This window comes from Arachis hypogaea, chromosome 5, assembly GCF_003086295.3.
Source record: "Arachis hypogaea cultivar Tifrunner chromosome 5, arahy.Tifrunner.gnm2.J5K5, whole genome shotgun sequence".
NCBI classification, from domain to species: Eukaryota; Viridiplantae; Streptophyta; class Magnoliopsida; order Fabales; family Fabaceae; genus Arachis; species Arachis hypogaea.
In genome coordinates this window covers 115,326,105-115,347,675 of record NC_092040.1, presented here as the reverse complement: position 1 = coordinate 115,347,675, position 21,571 = coordinate 115,326,105, and the positions used below count along the sequence as shown (strand labels likewise).

Sequence of the window (21,571 nt, the reverse complement as noted above, 5' to 3'; positions counted from 1 at the left end):
AAATTCATTGATAAGTGTAGCATATCACTAGTTATTATTGGTTATGATCACGCTAATAATAAGAAATAAAGACGTTAAGAATGGTTTGTGTAATATCAATATTAATCGTTGATTTGTAATACTTGAATTCGAATCATGGCGCGTGTAGCTGATCAATAATAGGTTTATCAGTATATAATTTACCAAACTATAAGTTGAATAATAAGTGATAAGAAATGATTTGTAGACACTCAATTAAATTTATTCAAAAATTAAGGTATTTTAAAGCACTTTTCAAATATATGTGTATAATGATTAATGATAGTTGAACATTTATTTTGGATATGCGAGAATAATAACGAGGGGGTATAGTTGGACTAGTATTGTTAAAAAGACAATAATAATTTAAAATTATATATGTATTATTTCTACTATTATTTAAAATTATATTTTATTATGAAAGATGAACCAAGAAATATTATTATAGGAGAACAATAACATATATAATATTAAAAAATTATGCAAAAAATTATATAATGTCAAATGCATTACAAAAATATACTGATAGAAAATATATTTTAAAGTACAAAAAATATGTATGTACTTTTTATTAACGAAGTGGTTGATTATTCGTTTCATAAAATTCATTGATAATAAAATTTGTGTCAAATTTTTCAGCAATTTTCATTTCAATATAATTAAAAGACAATTAGTAAGAAATTTATTTTTCATTTTATTTTTAAATTATTCTTCACAATATTCATAGCTAAAAAAGAACTCTCAGCTGTAGTAGAGAAAATTAATACCAAATGAATCAAGAAGGACACTCACAAAAAAAAAATCTATTTTATGGGATTTAAAAAATTTTATTTAATTGAAAAATATTAATAATAATATCTTTTCATATTTTTTTAATATTATTACTTACTTTTTAGATATTATAAATCATTAATATTTAAATTAGACTGGACTTTTATTTATATTAGATTAAATACTAAATAAATTTTAGAAAAATTAAATCGTATTTAATAACTTATTACTATTAATCATTTTTTAAAAAAGTTGGGAGCCTCCACTCGCCCCAGATAAGTCCGTCCCTGTTTATTACATCTAATATTATATATTTATTTTATAGTAAATTAATAAATATAAAATAAAATAATTTTAGATTCATTTGAACTTATTTTTATTGTCTCTCAAATATTTTTGTAGCAATAATATTAAATAGACAATAATCTTAAATTACCTTAATTATTTAACTTAGCATCTATAATTTTATGCATATAACATTTAAAATTGCATATTTATTATATTTAATACTATATATCTATTTTAGAAGTAATTACTAAATATATAATAAGAAAATTTTAGACTGCCTTTGACTAATTTGCTAATATGCAAAGTAAGAATATTTTTATGAGTAGTTTAAAAAAATTTACTAAAATTCATTAAAAGATAATTTTATATAATTTTATATATTAAATACATCAAGAATTTAAAAAATATTATTATTCTCTTAAAAGATGTCTTAAAAACACAAGTTATTTATCTAATAATAATCCTAAACTGTTGTTTATTCCCTATTTTAAAAATTTGTTGATAGTTTTAAAAAAATGAATTCTTAATAGATATAGATTTACACGCTTACAAAAACAAGTTGATAAAAGTATTTTGAACCAAATATGGTATAGAGATGTGTAGTGTAAAAATAAAGGGAGGAGGACAGTAGACATTAGACAATTGGCAAAAGGTTTATGAAGAGGATTACTCAGCTTTGAATAAATGGATAAGGACGACTTTAATTGGAATTCAATTTCACTTTTCTTTTTATTTTCTTTTTTTGTTTCCTTCACCCTCTGACGTTTCCATGCAACATAACACACCCCCTCACCCTCTTCATCCGCTTATAAATTCACCAACACTCACTCTGCTCTATCTCCATTCAAATACTTACCAGTCCTTCCCCATTCTCCTTTCTTTCTTTCTCTTCTACATTTCTCGCCATGAGCTCCTCAAACAAGAGCAGCATTAAGAATGGTGACACCCATAACTCCCTTCAGCTGGAATCGGGGTCACGAGAACAGCCAAGTCCAATCTGGAAGCTGGTGGCGGTGGCCTCCATCGCTGCTGGAATCCAGTTTGGCTGGGCACTACAGCTTTCCCTCCTAACACCTTATAGCCAGCTTCTCGGAGTACCTCACCAATGGTCTTCTTTCATCTGGCTTTGTGGCCCCATCTCTGGCATGATTGTCCAGCCAATAGTGGGTTACTACAGCGACAGATGTACATCCAAACTCGGCCGCCGTCGACCTTTTATCCTTGCAGGCGCGGCTGCTGTCGCCATAGCTGTTTTTCTCATTGGCTTTGCCGCCGACATTGGCCACGCCTTTGGGGACAATCTGACCAAGAAAACCCGTCCACGCGCGGTAGCCATTTTTGTGATCGGGTTCTGGATCTTGGATGTGGCGAACAACATGCTCCAAGGCCCCTGTCGAGCGTTTCTTGGTGACCTTGCCGCGGGAGACGAACGGAAAACGAGATTGGCAAATGCGTTCTTTTCATTCTTTATGGCGGTAGGAAGCGTACTGGGTTACGGCGCGGGTTCCATTGACAGCCTCCACAAAGTGTTCCCATTCACGCAAACAAAAGCGTGTGATGTGTTCTGCGCAGACCTGAAAAGCTGCTTCTTCTTCTCGATCCTCTTGCTGCTGGTGTTAACGGGTGTGGCTCTGTTCTATGTGAAGGACAAACAAGTATTACGTGAGAAATCACGTATGGGAGAAGAGGAAGATGAGAGGTCCGTAGTGGTTGCATGCTTTGGAGAAATGTTAGGGGCACTGAAGGGGCTGAAGAAGCCAATGTTATTATTGATGGCAGTTACGGCAATAAACTGGTCGGCGTGGTTCTCATACTTTCTGTACAACACTGATTGGATGGGTAAAGAGGTGTATGGTGGGAAAGTTGGGGATCAAGCGTATAAAGACGGTGTCCAGAAGGGTGCTTTGGGTCTTTTGATAAACTCAGTGGTTTTGGGTGTTATGTCTTTGGGTGTGGAGCCCATTGGACGTGCGGTTGGTGGCGCCAAGAACCTCTGGGGAATTGTCAATTTAATCCTTGCCGCTGGTTTGGCCATGACTGTTTATATCAGTAAGGTAGCTATGCATGAGCGCCACCTTAACCCCCGGTATATTGGTCATCCCTCCACTGGCGTTCAGGCTGGAGCCTTGTCCTTCTTTGCCGTTCTCGGCATTCCTCTCGCGGTAATTACAATTCATTATTATCGAGAATAATACAAATTGCATGCCATATTTATTAGAATATACTTTTGTTTTAAATGATTATTTATTTTAATTCATATTAATTAATGATATTTTTGTTTGAATTTCAGATAACATTTAGTATTCCATTTGCATTAGCATCTATCTACTCAAGTGAATCGGGTGCAGGACAAGGTATCACACTATAATCAGTAAAAAAAATAAAATAAAATAAAATTTGTTTATAGATAAACCATAAGCATTAGGCAATATATAAGTCACTAAAATTCTTTATAGAAGAGGTTAAAAACCAATTATTTTTTAGTCAAAACCACCTGATTCATATGGGAAATTGCAGAGAAAAAGAATTGACCCCTTTTTTTGTGTTAAAAATGTTCAGGTTTATCTCTGGGAGTTCTCAATCTTGCAATTGTGATTCCACAGGTCAGAATATATTTATGAGACATATAATATACGAAAAAGTATAGAGTACCAACATATTATCTGCCAATTTTTGTCAACTCTTATTTATATTTGTGTTTTATGGAAGTGTGTTCTTAGATATGTCTAATAATTAATATATTTTAAATACATATATAAAGAGACACATCCAGAAAATATATCTATAAAGACACTTCTATTAAACACAATTATAAAAAGACATTTTTATTAGACACATCCACAAACACACTTCTATAAAACACAATTGTAAATAAGAGTTGGCAGAAGTTGACAGATATGCTGTTGGTAACGTAGCGGAACCGATAATATATATATATATATATATAATTGGAGCAAGTGTATCATATATGTTGTCTATTTGAAGATATTTTTAATATTCATAAAAGTTATTTTTTTATTTGAAATAATTAAATTAGCTAACAAGATTTACATATGTACGATATATACAGATGATAGTGGCATCAATCAGCGGACCATGGGACAAGTTATTTGGAGGTGGTAATTTGCCGGCGTTTGTAGCAGGTGCGGTGGCGGCTGCCGTGAGTAGCATAATGGCAATTTTTATGTTGCCGTCTACGAAGCAATCAGAAGCGGCTAAAGCTGCACTTCCCATGGGCGGTTTCCATTAGGCTGCAATATTTTTGTGAAGATCAGAAGGGAGCATTTAATTTTCAAGGTTCCCTTCTGTTTTTCCTTTTTTGGGGTGGAAGCCATACTTTTTACTGTAGTTTTAGATTGCCTTTGGTGCTTTAATTGATTAATTAGGGATTGTGCTTGTTGTAATAATGTAGATAACGCTGTTCTTGCAAGAGTTGTGTTATGTTCATCGCTTGTTTTTGGTCTTTTTTCGGTTCTAATAATGCACCTTATTACCATGTTCTTCTATCCTCCTCTTCTTATTGGTAATCCTCTTTTTTTTTTGTGTGTGTACATTTATGATTAAATAAATTTTATATCTATTTATGAACAAGTATCAATTTTCAAGATTTTTCAGTAATACAATTCTCCTTTTCAGGTCTTAACAATAATTTTTATTAATTCAGTTGCGAAAAAATTAATGGCAATTCATTACAAAATTCACATTTCATCATTTTCCCTATTTTAACATTTGACTATTTGGCCACACAAAATTCTAAGAGTAGTTGGCAACTTTTTTATGCCTAAAATAGGGAAAGGCAATTAAATTCATCCCAATCTGTTTATGTGTGAAATATTTTGATAGGATTAACATTTGACTAAAATCAAAGTAGTAAGTTTTCGTAATTTTAAAATTTTTGTTTTACGAGATTTCCCGTATTAATAGAAATATATTTTGACAAAAATGGCATAAATTTCCTTTTATAACCAAAGAGTGATAAACGGGGTGAGATGACTGATGAGGTTATGAAATCGAATAATAAAAGCTTTAAAGGTTAACGCGTTTTCTTTATTAGCTAACAAGTAATAACTTACTATATGTAAATACTAAGTCACCAAAAAATATGTGTAAATAGTAGATTAAAGCGCATGCCAGTCAATCAATTTATATTAAAATTTTTGGAGTCCTGTCACCTAATTACTGAGGTCTACAATAGTAATTCAGTTACAAGTTACAAGGGCAGTTATGACAGTATCGCTATATAGTTATCCAATATTCACTGTGGCTAAATATTGGATCGGGTAGGTATGGTGACTGTTAATTTAGCATGTTTATAATTATAAGTAGGATCGTATTAGTGAAAACTCGGTTTAAGGAATTTTAAATTTTTATTTTAAATCATAAAATATGATTTTTTATTTTAAATATTTTTTTTAATTTCAATGTCTCACTTATAAAATAAATTAAAAAAATATTCTTTATTTTTTAAAATAAAATTTAAAATTTAGAATATCCCGTTAAGAGAAGTCATCAATTGTAAAGTTATTTTAGGGATTTGGATTTATTTGTAGTGATATCTCACATAGCTGTATATGTCTTTTCTATCATAATTACAAAAATAGTATATTAATAATAATTATTTTCATTTTTCAGCACTACCATGCTTTTTTTTTCCTTGTTACATGCGTTTTAGTGCCATGCTTGACTGACTAATATATGCTAGTTTGACTCTCTTTTGTATATCTAACATTTCGGAATTTTATTCTCCCTGATTTTGTTATTTAATTTTCTGGATTTCATTTTTATCCATAATCATGTTTCAAAAGTGATTATCAATTATCTCACGGATTGAATCCCATTTAACTGAGAAATAGTATTTGTATTATTCTTTGTATATATATACCTTCCTTGTACAGTATATCTTCAAAGCATATTTAAAAAAAAAATCACTTCTTATTAATTACTTTTAATATTAAAAATAAAAATAGAAAAGAAAAATATATACACAGATAGCACATATAGCATTAATCCATCTAATTTTATTAGCATTCACATGTTGTGTGAGTTCTTTGCCTCTTATCTGCCATTGTATATATATCTATATCTCTCTGGCTTGTTCTACATATGGTTGAACTTTATTCATACAACACAAGTACATATTAAAGAGAATCATGAGTATCTTGTTCCATGCTGACCCCTTACTTTTGCTTTCATTATTGTTCCTACAAAAATATACATAGTATTTTATTTTATATGATTGAAAATCCGCATTTACGTGAGTTAACACAGGAAGGGTAGTCATAAATCATAATCTTATCTTTATATGTAACCACTGTAGAATCACATGTTAGTTTTTCTAATTGCAGCTAGAAAATTTACATTTTTGTTTTAAGATATAATTCCATATCTTGTAAGAAGAACCTTTAATTTTTTTTTTTCATGTAGATATATTGAAGTTTGATGCTGCAGACTTGTGGTCATTAAGCTCAGAAACTTTTCTGCATGTGATAGTAAATATTTTTAGGATGTTCTCGTCCTCATCTTTTCCTTTTGCTTTTTCTTTTTTTAATCCAAATTAGGGGCACGGGCGTTTGAGAGGGAAATTAGATGCGAACAAGTCTCATTCAGTGTACATGAGTTTTATTTTTGTTTATTTTATTTTGGTCCTGCATCCGGTGTTCATGGTAAATTATGAAATTATATATGTATCCACTAAAAGAACAAAAAGGGTATAATAAGCCCACAGTAGAAACATGAGCTAGGTACATGGGCTTTCTTTGGAGAGCGAATAATAATAAATGGGCATTCTTTAGAGAAAGAACAAGGTGCATGACTTTCGTGCATATAATCTTCTAACTCCATGGCCCATTAAAAAAAGGCTAGAATCTTCTACTCTTTTTGTAAATATCAAGCAATTGTCAATAGAGAGTACAAACATACAAATGCAATTTTCCGATGAATTCTTTGATTTCTTAGTTAAGAAATATAGTGGACAACTAAAATTTTGTTGTGATATTTAATTTTTCTTGTGTTATATCATCACTAATAAAATTTAAAATCTAAAATTATTTTAGTACAGTTGATCGTATTAACTAACGGTTTAATTATTTTATTGGTCTTTATAATTTTGCGAAATTTTTAATTAGGTTTTTGTACTTTTTTCTCTTTTAATTAAATTTTTGCACCAAATTTTTTTTAATTGGGTCCCTACATTTTTTTTTATTTAGATCCTTGTACTATTTTTGTTTTTTGTTGGATCTTTATAAAATTAAGCCAATTACTATCAACATGGACCTAATTAAAAAAAAAAAGTTGGTGCAGGGACCAAATTAAAAAAAAAAAAAGTATAGGGACCTAATTGAAAATTTCGCAAAACTATAGAGATCAACAAAGTAATTAAACCTTAAATAAATTGTAACATTTGGCGATGGATTCGTTACTCACACTTTTATGTGAAAGTATCCTTAACCACCATAAAAATATTTACAAATAGAACTCTATTTTTTTGTTTTTAAAAAAACTAATAATTAAAATTTGCCTCTCTCTTTTTTACTTTTTACACATTCTCCTTCTCTTTATCAAAATTCAAAGAGATGAATCAGTTGTCTCTACTAGAATTTATCATTCATTCTTCATCCTTCCTCCAAACGAGACAATCCTATTTTGCATTGCTTCTTCTCCCTTCTCTTTTTACATTTTGTCGCTTTGTTCTTCTTTTTCACTACTAACTCCGATTTCGGTCCTTCTCCTACACTTATGCCATATGAACTACTCTTGTAAGGTTTTATTTTTATTTTATTTTGTTGTCTTTTCTATAAAAATTATGTGAATTTAGATGCTTTTGTTCTGGTAGAATTTCATGATAAATTTGAGATTCGATGCAAGTATAATTTGTACCTAACTCAGTATTTTTATTTATGTAATGATCTATGTAAATAGACAATACTTATGCAGTCAATTGTAGCAAAAGTGAAATCTTTCAATGGATTTTGTAATAATTTTTAAGTATCCATGAATAAATATTTTGGATTAGTAGAGATTGATGCTCTGTTTAAAATTGTTTCTCTTTAGTTAACAATGGCATAAGATGGTAAGCATTTATGAAAAACGCATTTCATGGCTTTCACTTAACCCGTGAAGCATTCACCCTTACATTCGGAACATAAAATTTATCATGCAAAATTTTAATTGGCATTTAAAGTTTCGATAATGTTTGGTAATATCTATAATACAAATGTTCTAGGAATACCAGTTTGAGAAAATCTTTAAGACAAGGTGTGAATTATAGCAAGAGACCTAAATTACTTGTAAAATTTGTTAAAATTTAGATGTTAATAAAACAAAAATGATGTTAATATTTTACTTTTAAGATGGTGTAAGATGGTGTCTCTTGGTATAAACTTATGTCTATTATGATGAAGTGCGTAAAGAAGTTAGGTTGTGATTCCTATATTTTCTAATTACAGAAAAGTATAAGTAGCACTTTGTTTTTTGTTTGCATTTTGAAACTTGTATCTCTGATTTATTCCATTATTATTTTTTTTTGTGCTTAATTTGTGATATGCTGTGATTTTCAGGTTTTTTTAGTTTTGAAATACTAAAGCAAAAAAAAAAATGATTCTTCGGTATAATAAGAATAGTCTCACAATCTGAATTATATAATAATATTTATTTATCCGTTAGTGCTTTTTCATTTTGAATCTATTTATCTGATGAATGAGTTAAATATTACTTTACTGCATTGGACTTCATCTTAAATATTTAAGCCTATTTTCTTCCTTATTAACAGTGAATATTGAATACATCTCTATCACATTAAGATGACTGGAAATTTATTGATTGTGTATAACTAAAAGAGAAAGAGAAAGAGAAAGAGAATGTGTAAAAATCAAGAAACAGAGAGGCAAATTTTAATTATTGATTTTTTCAAAAACAAAAAAATAGAATTTAATTTATAAATATTTTTATGTGGGTTAACTTTACTCTCACATAAAAATAGGAGTAAGAAATCCATAACCTTAACATTTTGTTATATGGAATATGATCATAACAAAAAAGAGAAAATAAAACAAATATTACTCACAAAATTAACCATTTTGAATTTGAAGATAGTTTCGTTAAACGATCTATCTTTATTTATGCTTTAATTTTAGGTGGCTACTCCAATAAAGATTTAATGATTGTCATCATGTAAAAATATATTATTTTGATCATTGAATGATAAATTATAGGGTTTGATTTTATTTGAAGTAAAAGTGTTACTTTTATTTAAAATGTTACAAAATAAATAAGTTACACTTTTTAAATAAGAATCATCATCAGAAGATGTTTTTGGCATCTTCATGGGAGTAGCTGCCTTAATTTTATAGGAAAGATTTTGATAAGACAAATGACGTATTTGATATAAGGAATAAAGTCGGAATAAGACAAATATGATATTTAAAATAATAATAAAATCTTGGGAAGGAATAAAAGTTTCTTAAAAACATGAAGAGAAACAAGAATATTCAACAAAATGAAGAAACTACTAAGAAAAAGAAAGCATAAAAGTTTGATTTATGTATGTCACTTTGTTTTCTCTTCCCCGTGGATCTAGCGGAATGTTTATCTCTACAATGCTTGCAATATATTATATTGGCACCCCGTGTTTGATTAATAATTAATTTGACGTTGCAACGAACGGATACAAAGTTTTTTTATTATCCAAAAATGGAATATGAACAATTCAGTATTGCTCCGATTTCGGGTCATATATGATTGATGAGGAAGACATGGGCAGACTAGTTCAAGGCTAGGCATTGAAAAACGTGGCATAAGTGTTACCATATTAAGAATTAAGATAATCATTACGCCATCCTGGATAAGCGGTTAACAACCATGACTTTGAGATGTGCTTGGAGTTATCCATGCATGCATAAACTATAAATTAAAGCACTTCTCATTTCTTCTCAATAAGCTAAGCAACATCTCCGAATCCTCCTTTGATTTAATTTTAAACTAATTAATCCATTTTTCGCTTCAAAAGAAAACCAAGAAACGAAGGCAAAACAAGGGACGTCTTTCTAAAATGGAGTCCCCAACAAAGACAGCTACAACGACGAATATCACACCCATTTTGAAGATTATTTCAGTTGCATCCGTTGCAGCTGGCATTCAGTTTGGGTGGGCCCTACAACTGTCCTTGCTCACACCATACGTCCAACTGTTGGGGGTTCCACATGTGTGGGCCTCCTTCATTTGGCTGTGTGGGCCCATCTCCGGGATGGTAGTCCAGCCCATTGTGGGATACTACAGTGATCGTTGCACCTCAAGACTCGGTCGCCGTAAACCTTTTATCATCACTGGAGCCCTGTCTGTCATCATCGCCGTCTTCCTCATCGGATACGCTGCTGACCTCGGTCACTCCTTCGGCGACGACATTACGAAGAAAACCCGCCCTCGAGCTGTTGCCTTATTCGTCATCGGTTTTTGGGTGCTAGATGTGGCCAACAACATGCTCCAAGGGCCTTGCCGCGCCTTCTTAGGCGACCTGTCTGCCGGAGACGAAGGCAAGATCCGAATGGCCAATGCCTTCTTCTCCTTCTTCATGGCGATAGGTAACATCCTCGGCTACGCGGCAGGTTCATATGAAAACCTACACAAAGCTTTTCCGTTCTCGAACACGGAGGCATGTGAAAAGTTCTGCGCTAACCTCAAGAGCTGCTTCTTCATCTCCATCCTTCTCCTCCTTACCCTGACCGGCCTCGCCATGTTCTTCGTTGAAGACGTTCCCCTCTCAGAGGCCAAGAAAAATGAGGACATTGAAGGCACTGAGGACTCTTCTCGTTCGGCAGGATGCTTTGGAGAAATCGTTGGGGCGTTGAAGGAGCTGAAGAAGCCAATGTGGATCTTGATGCTTGTAACAGCCATCAACTGGATCGGTTGGTTCCCATTCTTCTTGTTCAACACCGACTGGATGGGAAAGGAGGTGTACGGAGGTAATGTGGGTGACGAGGCCTACGACAAAGGTGTTCGCGCTGGATCGTTAGGTTTGATGATAAACGCCATCGTTTTGGCAGTTATGTCATTGGGGGTTGAACCGGCTAGCAAAATCATGGGTGGAGCAAAGAACCTTTGGGGTATTGTTAACTTCATCCTTTCCGGTGGTTTGCTTTCTACTATTTACATCACCAAGGTCGCTGAGTTTGACCGCCATCGTGCCGGCCATTATGTTCCTCCAGCTACCGGCGTAAGGGTTGGTGCCATGACATTCTTCGCCGTCGTTGGTATTCCACTTGCGGTAATCATCGATCCTACTTTCTCCTTTCATTAATTTCGCAACTTCCTTTTTGTTTATGCGGTGGTCTGTTTTTGTTTTCAGATCAATTTCAGCGTTCCGTTCGCTCTAGCATCAGTCTACTCAGCCACCAGTGGAGCAGGCCAAGGCTTGTCTCTTGGGGTTCTCAATCTTGCCATTGTGATCCCACAGGTTTGTATATACATTATTTTAATTTAATTAATTGGGGTTATGGAATTAATTTAATAAGGTATGTATTGACTCAAATTTATATTATATAAAATATGTATGTAGATGATAGTGTCAACAGTGAGTGGACAAGTGGATGCCTGGTTCGGCGGTGGAAACTTGCCTGCATTTGTGATGGGTGCGATAGCGGCTGCTGTGAGTGGTGCAATGGCAATTGTCATGCTTCCGTCCATAAAGAAATCTGATGCGGCCAAAGCTTCTATGGTCGTTGGTGGTGGACACTGATCGTAATATAGTAGGAAATTCATTACAAGGGACCCTATTTTTTGTATAACACTTTGCATAAGATACAGAACGTTCATCATAAAGTACAGAACGTTCAAACTAAGATGATTATGTGAGTGTTGTCTATTTTGTTTTTAGAGCAATGCTAGGCGGCAGCAGTTTTATTGAATTTTGGCCAGCATGTAACCAGCAGAGGAAGGTGAGCCATTGGATGAAATTTTACACCAATCTCACACCATCAAATCATCATTGATAGCTAGTTGATGGCTAACAATCACAAAAATTGCTGACCTCCTAGACTTTTCCTTGTTTTTATGTATATCAAAATATGTATCACTATCAATTTTAGTGACTATTTTTGATGTAAAAATAATATTTTTAAAAACAAAAGGTCCAGTTTTATTGTTTTTATTTTTATTTTTATTTTTTAAATTTGATGCAACTTTTCTTGCATGCGATAGAAAATATTTTTAGAGAAATTAGATGTGAACAAGTCTCATTTAGTGTACATAAATTTTATTTTTGTTTATTTTATTTTATTTTATTTTTTCGGTTTAGAAAGAGTTCAAAGGCCCAAAACAAAGGAAACTACATTCTAGTGGTTCTTTGGGGCCAAGAGACCCAACAGAATTACCTAGCAAATAATGACCGAGACTCATAGGCAGAGAGTTTCAGTATTTAATATTATAGTCCTGTTCAAGACTATTTGTTTACCAAAAGAAGCTGGAGGCTTAGGCTTCAAAAGACTGGATTTGATTATTTTATTTTAGTCCTGCATCTAGTGTATAAGTGTAATGGTAAATTACGCAATAAAATATGTATCCACTAAAAGAACAAAACGAGTTTAAACCCACATGAGTTAGGTACATGGGCTTTCTTTAGAGCACGAATAATAATAAATGGGCTTTCTATAGGGCAAAAATATGGTACATGGCTTTCCTGGATTCGATCATGTACCTCCATGGCCCACTTAAAAAGACTAATACATCCTACATTTTTCTCTCAAAACCAAAAAAAAATCAACCATCCGTCAATGGAGAGTACTAACTACTAAGTACTAACATACAAATAAAATTTTGCGATATTTAATTTATTTGTGTTATATATGGCTAATAAAATTTAAAATCTAAAAATATTTTAATACAGTTGATCTTATAAACTAAATTTGTAACATTTTGCTATGCAGAATATGATCATAACGGAAGGGAGAGAATAAAACAAATATCACTCATAAAATTAACTATTTTTAGTTTGAAGATAGCTCTGAGAAGCATTTTATCTTGAATTTATGCTTTGATTCTGCAGATAAGATTAGTATTTGATATAGGGAATCAAATTGGAGAAAGACAAATATTATGTCCAAAAATAATAATAAAATCTTGTGAAGGAATAGAAGTTTCTTCAAAACATTAAGAGGAACAAGAATATTCAACAAATTACTAAGAAAAACAAAGCATAAATGTTTGATTTATATATGTCACTTTGTTTTCTCAGCCCCGTGTATCTAGTATGAAAGGTTTATCTATACAAGGCTTATAATAATATATTATATTGGCACCCCCTGTTTGATTAATACTTAATTTGACGTTGCAACGTACGGATACAAAGTTTTTTCATTATCTTTCTTAATTAAGAAAAATGCTTCATATATATAATGTGTGAGATTTTGTATCTATTAATTCACATCCTGTCTATTAATATACTCTTATGTCTAATATTTCATTTAATAGTTAAATATAGAAAATAGATAAAGTTATTGACACAGATCAAATTATGAAAGAATTTTAAATATAATATCGATATTTTAATAATTTTAATTGTTGATTTTAATTATAAAAAATATATAATATATATTAATTAAAATTAATTGTTAAAATAATTAAAACAATGATATTTTAGATAAATTTAAAATTTTTTTCCAAATATTATATATTGCAGTCATTGCTGTAGCTAGCATATATATACTTCTCTAATGATGGAACATACAAAGTAATGTATGTTTTTTATTTATTGATTAATTAGAATATAGTACCAACTGTTTATAAAGCTAATGCCAGGAATCCTAAAATCAGGAAGATCCCCGTTCCCTATAAACATAGGTACAGTTCATGATGATTTCCCCCAAAAAGCTGCCACATAATGATATGCTTAATGAAAATAATAACAGCTATTATTATGCTAAATGCAAGTTAAAATAGTATATAAATTAAATAGTTGTTTCTTATATATATAGGGTGCAGACAAAGTAACGTCTAGGTGCTCATGTCCCAATTACGTATAAAAATAAATTAATTAAAGGTATTTACTACACACAAGAAATAAATTAAAAAAAAAAACATAGCCAAGATTTCACGGATCGTGTCATGTGGAGGTGCAAGGCCACAAGATTTTATTTCTTTCACTGTTTGTTGCAAAATGTTATAACACACGCACAGATATATACTTTTTAAAATTATTGGATATTATTATTAACGATATATAAAAGCTTGTTTTTGAAGAGCTCGCTGGTTGCACACGCGTTTATTTTATTCACCTAAACAGATTTTGTAGACTTGAAAAAGCAAGACACGGATCAAATCTTCCACACACTAAATACAAAGATCAAATCTATTATGTTTATATATATTATCGCAAAAGGAATCATGATTGCATTGCTACTATATTATTAATGATTAAATTAGGAGTGGAATAATATATAAAGAAAAAAGTTAGTAATAAGAGAAGGAAAGGAAAAAGTAGAGTGATTTGAATATGATAATAATGGATGTAAGGAGTGAGTGACATGATTGGAATATAGAAGAGACAAGAGATGGAAGTGGAATCAGATATGAGTATTCAGTGTTCACCCCGTCCACATATTTTTTTGTGAGAAGAGCACGCAAAGGGTATGGTCACGCAAAGTGAATAATTTTGGAAGAGTCTTCTTGTTCTTCTTTCTTCACACTTTGATACGATGGAGGAAGTGAAATAAAGAATCCTCACGTGGGGTTGCATTCTCTGACACCCACATTCATCATCGTCTTTTCCATTCTACTCTACTCTACTCCCCCCTGGCCCTCAATCATAAATTGCCTTTCGTCTTTTTTTAGTTAGGAATGAGACTCAAATTTAAAAATTTTAGATAAATATAAAAAAATTATATATTATTTGAATTAGAATGAATATTTAATTTGGCATCTGAAAATTATTTCCAAAGAATTATAAGATCTTTCATAAAAAAAATACCAACTCCGGTTTCTAATTTTTTTGGATTGATTAGTTTTATACAAAAAAAATATTGACTTTTTTAATACAGGAACTAATCAATCCTATAAAAATAAAATTTAGAGATAAAATATACTTTCCTGCAATTCTAAGGATTCTTTGTTGGTTTAGAAACTAAATTCTTTATCGATAGAAAATTGTACAAGATTTCGAGTTCACCAAGGATCAAATTCTTGACCTTTTAGGCCTAGAACTTTAATACTATGTTATGATACCACTCATTTCAAAAATTTCAACGGATGAAAAAAGATAACACTAAAATACTCCTTAAACCTCTATTGTCAACATTGTACAAATATTTCATTGACTATTCATACTTTCTCTTGTGAGGGATTGTTTAGGATTTTTTTTGAATTATAATTAGTTAATAAATTATTTTTAATTTTTAATTAAAAATATATACATGGAAAAATATAGGGTACCAACATATTATCTGCCAACTTCTGCCAATTCTTATTTATATTTGTGTTTCATAGATGTGTCTAATAATTAATATATTTTAAATACATATATAAAGAGACACATCCAGAAAATATATAAAATTTCATCATCACAGTTTTATATATGTATATGAAATTGTAGTCTAAATTTTTGCTAATACTTTTCCATCTATATGTAAGCTTCAAGTAATTATTATTATTATTATTATTATTATTATTATTATTATTATTATTATTATTATTATTATTATTATTATTATTATTATTATTATTATTAATGTTGCAAAGAGAAAAAAAAAGGCTAATTTTTTTTAATATTGGTTAAATATATGTGTAATACATTGTTATTGGAAAATTAGGTGTTTTTTTATATGGTGTTTTATTCAAATCGGACGGTCCGATTTGTTTAATAAAAAAAATAAACTACAAATCGGAGGGTCCGATTTGTTTGAAGAAGAAAATAAACACCAAATCGTAGGGTCTGATTTGTATTTTTTATTTTTTTTAATTTGTTAAAATGAAAATCAGACGGTCCAATTTTAACATTAATTTTTTTTATTTTCGAAATTACAAATCGGACTGTTCGATTAGTTTTGTTTTCTTTTTTTTTTTCCTTTTTAAATCAAAACGGATCTTTCGATTAGAATTTTTAACTTTTTTTTTTAATTTTTTTTCAAACTCAAAACGAAGGATCTATTTTCTGCTAACACTATGTATATGTAAAACATCTCTCTTTTTCATATTGTTGTATTGTTACATTCTCTTCTCCATATAAAAAATCAAAAGCGAAAAAAAAAAGAGGGGGAAAGAAGATAAAGAAAAATAATTAAGATGAAGGAAATGATTTTGGATGTTGTGTTTGGTGTGGGATATTGGATAGGGACCTCACGTGGATATGTCTGACACTAACCCCTGTTTTTTCTATCTTTCCCTCATCACTTTCTTTTCCCGTCTTTCCCGTTCTTTTTTTCTAAAATAATTCACTACTTATTTTTTCCATACTTTGACTTATAATTAATTATTAATATTTAAAAATATAAATTAAAATTATATTATTAAATTATTAAATTAAAATAATTAAATTAATAACTAAAAATACTGAAAAAAATAACAAATTTTATTGACTAAAAATAATATTAAGCTACTTAATTATTAGATATCATTTTTTTAAGATTATATATCATATCTAATTAAGCTACTTAATGAGTTACGTAGTATCTCGATATCTTTTTCTTATTTTCTTTCCCTCTTTTTTTAACCCTTATTTTCATTCATCGACCACAGAAGACAGAAAGAGATTTCTTGCTTTTGGGTTTAGGTTTTCATAGTCATGCAGAATATATATAGGTCTCATTTTAAGATAAATCACAGAAAATACATTTAAATTATTTTAATGTTGATAAAAATATTTTAATTTTTTATTAATAAAAATATTTTTAAATAATTTAAAAACGTCTCAAAAATATCTAATTATGATTAGAGACATGCTATATTCATAAAAGAAGTAGCTGACTTATTTGTTAATATTAAAATCTCACTTATCATATAGAAAATTTCATTTACTATATTATTTTTTTATTAAAGTAAAACGTCTCAGTTCATAAATATGTATTTTTGTCATATTTTTAAAAAATTTAAGAATATTTTTATTAAGAATTATTTTGTCAATAATAAAATTTGTTAATGACAAAATAATTTAGATACATTTTAAGTGATGATGATTTTTTTGAATTCTGAGTTCATTGGGGTTGTTTCTACTTTTGCTTTTGTTTTGTTTTTATTTCTGTTCTGCTTTAATTTTTGGGTTCAGTGTCGCTTTTGATTGATTTGGAAAAGAAGGAGAGGGATATTTTCGTCTAAATAACAATTTAAAAACAAATTAAAATATTTGGAACCATTTTATAACAAAAAAAAATCAAAAACAAAATAAATTTTCAACTTCTATATTAGGGACTAAAATCGTACTTTATTCCTAATTTATATATTTTGGTAGATGCTTTCTCGCTCCCTTAGGTTACTTTACTAGCTAGATATACATAATACATAAGCAGCCATATGTCAGGCTTAGATTGCATGAGGCAGCATATAATTGTGTCCTATTTAATATAATTAAGTAGAGCACGCATATTATAATTATGTCCTTGCAGTAGTTTAGTTTAACAAGTTAATTATGTATATGTCCACCATTAGTAGGACAAACCAAGAGTTTAATATAATTTGTACTTTTTTCCATGTTTGAAGTGACGTTATGAGATGCTTATTCATTCACTGCTATATATTCACGACGACTGTTTCAAACATCAACTCCAACGTAACATCTATCTTTCCCAAAAGAAATTTCATATAAGAAAATTAAAACATTCTTATATTAGATCATTGGATAATATGATTAATCGTATTTTCTGTTCAAATCCATTCTTATGATGAATGTAGTAATGGATAAAACAAATAATCAGATGATGATTTAATTAGTTTTCCAAAGATTATTGAATTGTTGTGTGATAGTGGTAGGGACGAATGAATATATGTATATTATATTGGTGTTTGGTGATGCAATCAAGGCGGCCTATATTCACATTGGGAGATGCTTTCAGGAAAACATCAAACCAATTCTGTCCCTACAATCATATTCCAAGTTTTACCACCAAAATAATTAGAATTAATCAAGCTCAATTAAGCATTATTTAAAATAAGGATGATCCTAGTCTAGTTCACACTTGGGAGTACCCATTTGTCGTGGCATATGATATGACTAGTTAATTAATAGCTTGAATTAAGGTGAATTTATATGTATATCTTTGCATAGGATCCCTATGTAAATGAGGGAATATATTCTAACAAGGCCAACAATCTTGTAAGAGGCATTCAATTCTGCCAATTAGCAAACACTTTGAGAACAATAGGGGATCCTAGCTAGTTTTTTCGTTTCCATAAAAAAAAAGAAGTCTAATCATATTAATTACTTAACATGGATGGCATTGACTTATGTATATTTAGTACGTTTTGAAATGAATTAGCCAAGTTCAATGTATGTATTCACTTGAGATTACCATAGTTATAGGCCAAAATATGGCAAGTTACAGGATCTAAAGGAAGTGGAGGAGAAAATTAGGAATATAATAGAATATACTAGTAGTATATATAGAAGATGAAGAAGATATAATTAAAAGAAAGAGTGTAGTATAGAGACAAATAATTATTGCTAAGGACGGTACGTTTGATTCCCCCATTTGACACTGCAGTCTGTTGTCGAATGCATGTGGCATTTTGCAAGCCATCTCAACTACCAACGAAAGTAATACCCCCCAAAACACCATCTTTCCCTTCCCCGTCATCATCATTTTAATATTATAATAAAGAATTATTTATACAATATGTACAATAAATTATATGAATTATAAAATGAATATTATTCATAATATTCAGATGAATTATCTGGATACTAAAGATAATAAAAATCTCATGTCATAAAATCACTTATTTCAAAAGCTTAAGCTGATTTTAGGGTTCACCAAAAATCAAACTGTTGACCTTTCAAATCTAAAACTCTAATACTATGTCATGATATCACTCATCTCAGAGGTTTACACTGATGGAAAAAAGTAACATTAATGGATATATCTCTAATACTCTCTAAACTTCTATTGTACTACTCATTGTACAAATATTTCATTGACTCTTCATACTTTTCTTATGATAAAAGTAGTGTTAGGGATAATAATTTTTGTGATTTGTAACTATTAATAATGTTTTTAATAGTGTAAAATTTTATTCAATAGTAAAAAATTACTCAATTTTCCCGATTATATAGTAACCACTTTTACCAAGTGACCAAAATTTAATAAAGTTGTTATTCCCTTAACTTTTCTAATAATGAAAACTTCAATGTGTGTGTTTTCCAAGATACCCCCTACAGATACACATGTTAATCTCTCCGTCTTATTATTGCAAACAAAATCTCTCATGTAGCAAATATCTACCTTTATTTCCACCTTAGTTTCTTCTCTCTATATATAAATACAGCATGTGATGAAACATGAAAGGAATTTTTGTGAGTAGTGAGTTGTATTCTTTCTTACACTTTAATTATGGAAGACTACTCAGAGGAAGATTATGAGTTCCTCAACCTTAGCCTTTCAGTTACTACTCCTTCTTCTAGGGAAGCCAAAATCATGAAGAAAAAGAAGAAGAACTATGAAGCCAAGATCTTGAGGCTCCTCCAACTCAGGGAAAACATGCTAAGACAAGATCACCATAACCACCATCACCACCTCCAAAGAAGAAAAGCAGGCACCACCAACAACAACAACAATCTCATCCACTTGCTCCTCACAACGGCCACCGCCATTGATGAAGACAGCAACAACATTGCTGCATCTCTTGACAATCTCACAGATCTGTACCAAACAGTTTCCCTAACAGGTGATTCAGTTGAGCGTGTTGTGGCGTATTTCGCCGATGGCCTCGCCGCGAGGCTCCTCACAAAGAAATCTCCATTCTATGACATGCTCATGGAGGAGCCAACATGTGAAGAAGAGTTTCTTGCATTCACAGATCTCTATAGAGTCTCACCTTACTACCAATTCGCTCATTTCACTGCAAACCAAGCAATCTTAGAAGCCTTTGAAGAAGAAGAAGACAGGAACAACCGTTCAATCCATGTCATTGACTTTGACGTCTCCTACGGATTCCAATGGCCTTCTCTAATCCAATCACTCTCAGAGAAAGCTTCAAGCGGAAACCGCATCTCTCTAAGGATCACCGGATTCGGCACCACTCTGAAGGAGCTTCAAGAAACGGAATCCAGATTGGTGAGCTTCTCCAAAGGCTTCGGTAACCTTGTGTTTGAGTTTCAAGGGTTGTTGAGAGGGTCCAGGATCACGAATCTGAGGAAGAAGAAGAACGAGAGTGTTGCAGTGAACCTTGTTTCATACCTCAACAGTGCGAGCAACAGCAGTTTGTTGATGAATTTCTCTGACACATTGGGATTCGTTCGGTCTCTCAGGCCTTCGGTTGTGGTGCTGGTGAAGCAAGAAGGTAGCAGAAGCATTAGAACGTTCTTGTCTCGGTTCACAGAGTCATTGCATTACTTTGCCGCCATGTTTGATTCCCTTGATGATTGTCTTCCGCTCGAGAGCGCAGAGAGGTTGAGGATTGAGAAGAAGCTTCTCGGGAAAGAGATCAAGAGCATGCTGAACTGTGACATGGAGATGGACGGCGTGGATTGTCCCAAGTATGAGAGGATGGAAGCGTGGAAAGCCAGAATGGAGAATCATGGTTTTGTTGCCATGAAGATGAGCTCCAAATCTCTCATGCAAGCTAAGCTTCTTCTCAAGATGAGGACTCATTATTACTATTCTCCACCACTTCAATTTGATGATGATGCCGCCGCCGCCGCCGGCGGTGGTTTCAGGATTTCTGAAAGGGACCAGGGTAGAGCCATTTCTTTGGGGTGGCAGAATAGGTTTCTTCTCACTGTGTCCGCATGGCAATTACCACTTTCATCATCATAATATTCTATTCTATATATCTTCTTATGTCCTAATTAACTTCCTTAATTAATCCTAACCTATATATATCGTTATATAGTTCATCAATTTGGTAAACAATTTTAACTTTTATCTACATTTCTAAATAATTATCAAGGGCATATAATATAAATAAATAATTGTTGTGTCTTTTAGTATGAACTATGAAGAACCCTAGCTAATAATTCTCTCTTTGTTTTTCATATATTTAGTTGTAAAAGAAATTAAGATTCCTAGCTAGCTATTTAGGTGTTGTTTTACTAGTGATAACTGATGATAAGATACTAATGAAAAGACATCGCAAGTAGTGATGTATATGTTCATGATGATATGAAAATTTGGTTGAATTCAAATTTTAAATTGTAGGGAAAATAAAAGGTATGTGAGGATGAAGACAAAAGAAATGAAATGCTGAGACAAGAAAAGATATGGAACTAAATAGTGGGCAGCTATGATGTGATGTTATAAGAGAAGAAATGGATCAAAATTCTTAAAAAAATAGTAACATGAGAATTAATTATTTTGATCGTGCA

General features: G+C 31.2%; 3 protein-coding genes across 6 annotated transcripts; all 3 read left to right on the top strand.

Moving 5' to 3' along the window:
* Positions 1 to 1,642: 1,642 nt before the first annotated feature.
* On the top strand, positions 1,643 to 4,583 carry LOC112803096 (sucrose transport protein SUC8). Of its 4 annotated transcripts, XM_025846576.3 has the most exons (4): positions 1,643 to 3,239; positions 3,368 to 3,431; positions 3,637 to 3,680; positions 4,148 to 4,583. In XM_025846576.3, the coding sequence occupies exons 1-4, from the start codon at positions 1,983 to 1,985 to the stop codon at positions 4,325 to 4,327; spliced, it is 1,545 nt and encodes a 514-aa protein (XP_025702361.1). In that variant the 5' UTR covers positions 1,643 to 1,982; the 3' UTR covers positions 4,328 to 4,583. The 4 variants fall into 4 exon arrangements, with proteins under 4 accessions (XP_025702361.1, XP_029154453.1, XP_072092587.1 ...); XM_029298620.2 differs by lacking the exon at positions 3,637 to 3,680 and having other exon boundaries at positions 1,795 to 3,239; XM_072236486.1 differs by lacking the exon at positions 3,637 to 3,680 and having other exon boundaries at positions 1,795 to 3,239; positions 3,368 to 3,448; positions 4,123 to 4,583.
* A 5,454-nt stretch (positions 4,584 to 10,037) lies between these two features.
* LOC112803098 (sucrose transport protein SUC8) lies at positions 10,038 to 12,196 on the top strand. Its single transcript, XM_025846580.3, has 3 exons — positions 10,038 to 11,335; positions 11,417 to 11,524; positions 11,627 to 12,196. Exons 1-3 carry the CDS (start codon positions 10,124 to 10,126, stop codon positions 11,804 to 11,806), a joined length of 1,500 nt encoding a protein of 499 aa, XP_025702365.1. The 5' UTR covers positions 10,038 to 10,123; the 3' UTR covers positions 11,807 to 12,196.
* A 7,209-nt stretch (positions 12,197 to 19,405) lies between these two features.
* LOC112803095 (scarecrow-like protein 21) lies at positions 19,406 to 21,055 on the top strand. Its single transcript, XM_025846575.3, has one exon. It carries the CDS (start codon positions 19,599 to 19,601, stop codon positions 21,021 to 21,023), a length of 1,425 nt encoding a protein of 474 aa, XP_025702360.1. The 5' UTR covers positions 19,406 to 19,598; the 3' UTR covers positions 21,024 to 21,055.
* The last annotated feature ends 516 nt before the right edge of the window (positions 21,056 to 21,571 follow it).

Bases quoted from the DNA above. Each gene is read 5' to 3' on its own strand.
- LOC112803096 (XM_025846576.3), top strand. From the start codon at position 1,983: ATGAGCTCCTCAAACAAGAGCAGCATTAAGAATGGTGACACCCATAAC. The intron at 3,240-3,367 runs GTAATTACAATT...TTTGAATTTCAG, and splicing joins TTCTCGGCATTCCTCTCGCG to ATAACATTTAGTATTCCATT. The intron at 3,432-3,636 runs GTATCACACTAT...AAAAATGTTCAG, and splicing joins TGAATCGGGTGCAGGACAAG to GTTTATCTCTGGGAGTTCTC.
- LOC112803095 (XM_025846575.3), top strand. From the start codon at position 19,599: ATGGAAGACTACTCAGAGGAAGATTATGAGTTCCTCAACCTTAGCCTT.
- LOC112803098 (XM_025846580.3), top strand. From the start codon at position 10,124: ATGGAGTCCCCAACAAAGACAGCTACAACGACGAATATCACACCCATT. The intron at 11,336-11,416 runs GTAATCATCGAT...TTTTGTTTTCAG, and splicing joins TCGTTGGTATTCCACTTGCG to ATCAATTTCAGCGTTCCGTT. The intron at 11,525-11,626 runs GTTTGTATATAC...ATATGTATGTAG, and splicing joins TTGCCATTGTGATCCCACAG to ATGATAGTGTCAACAGTGAG.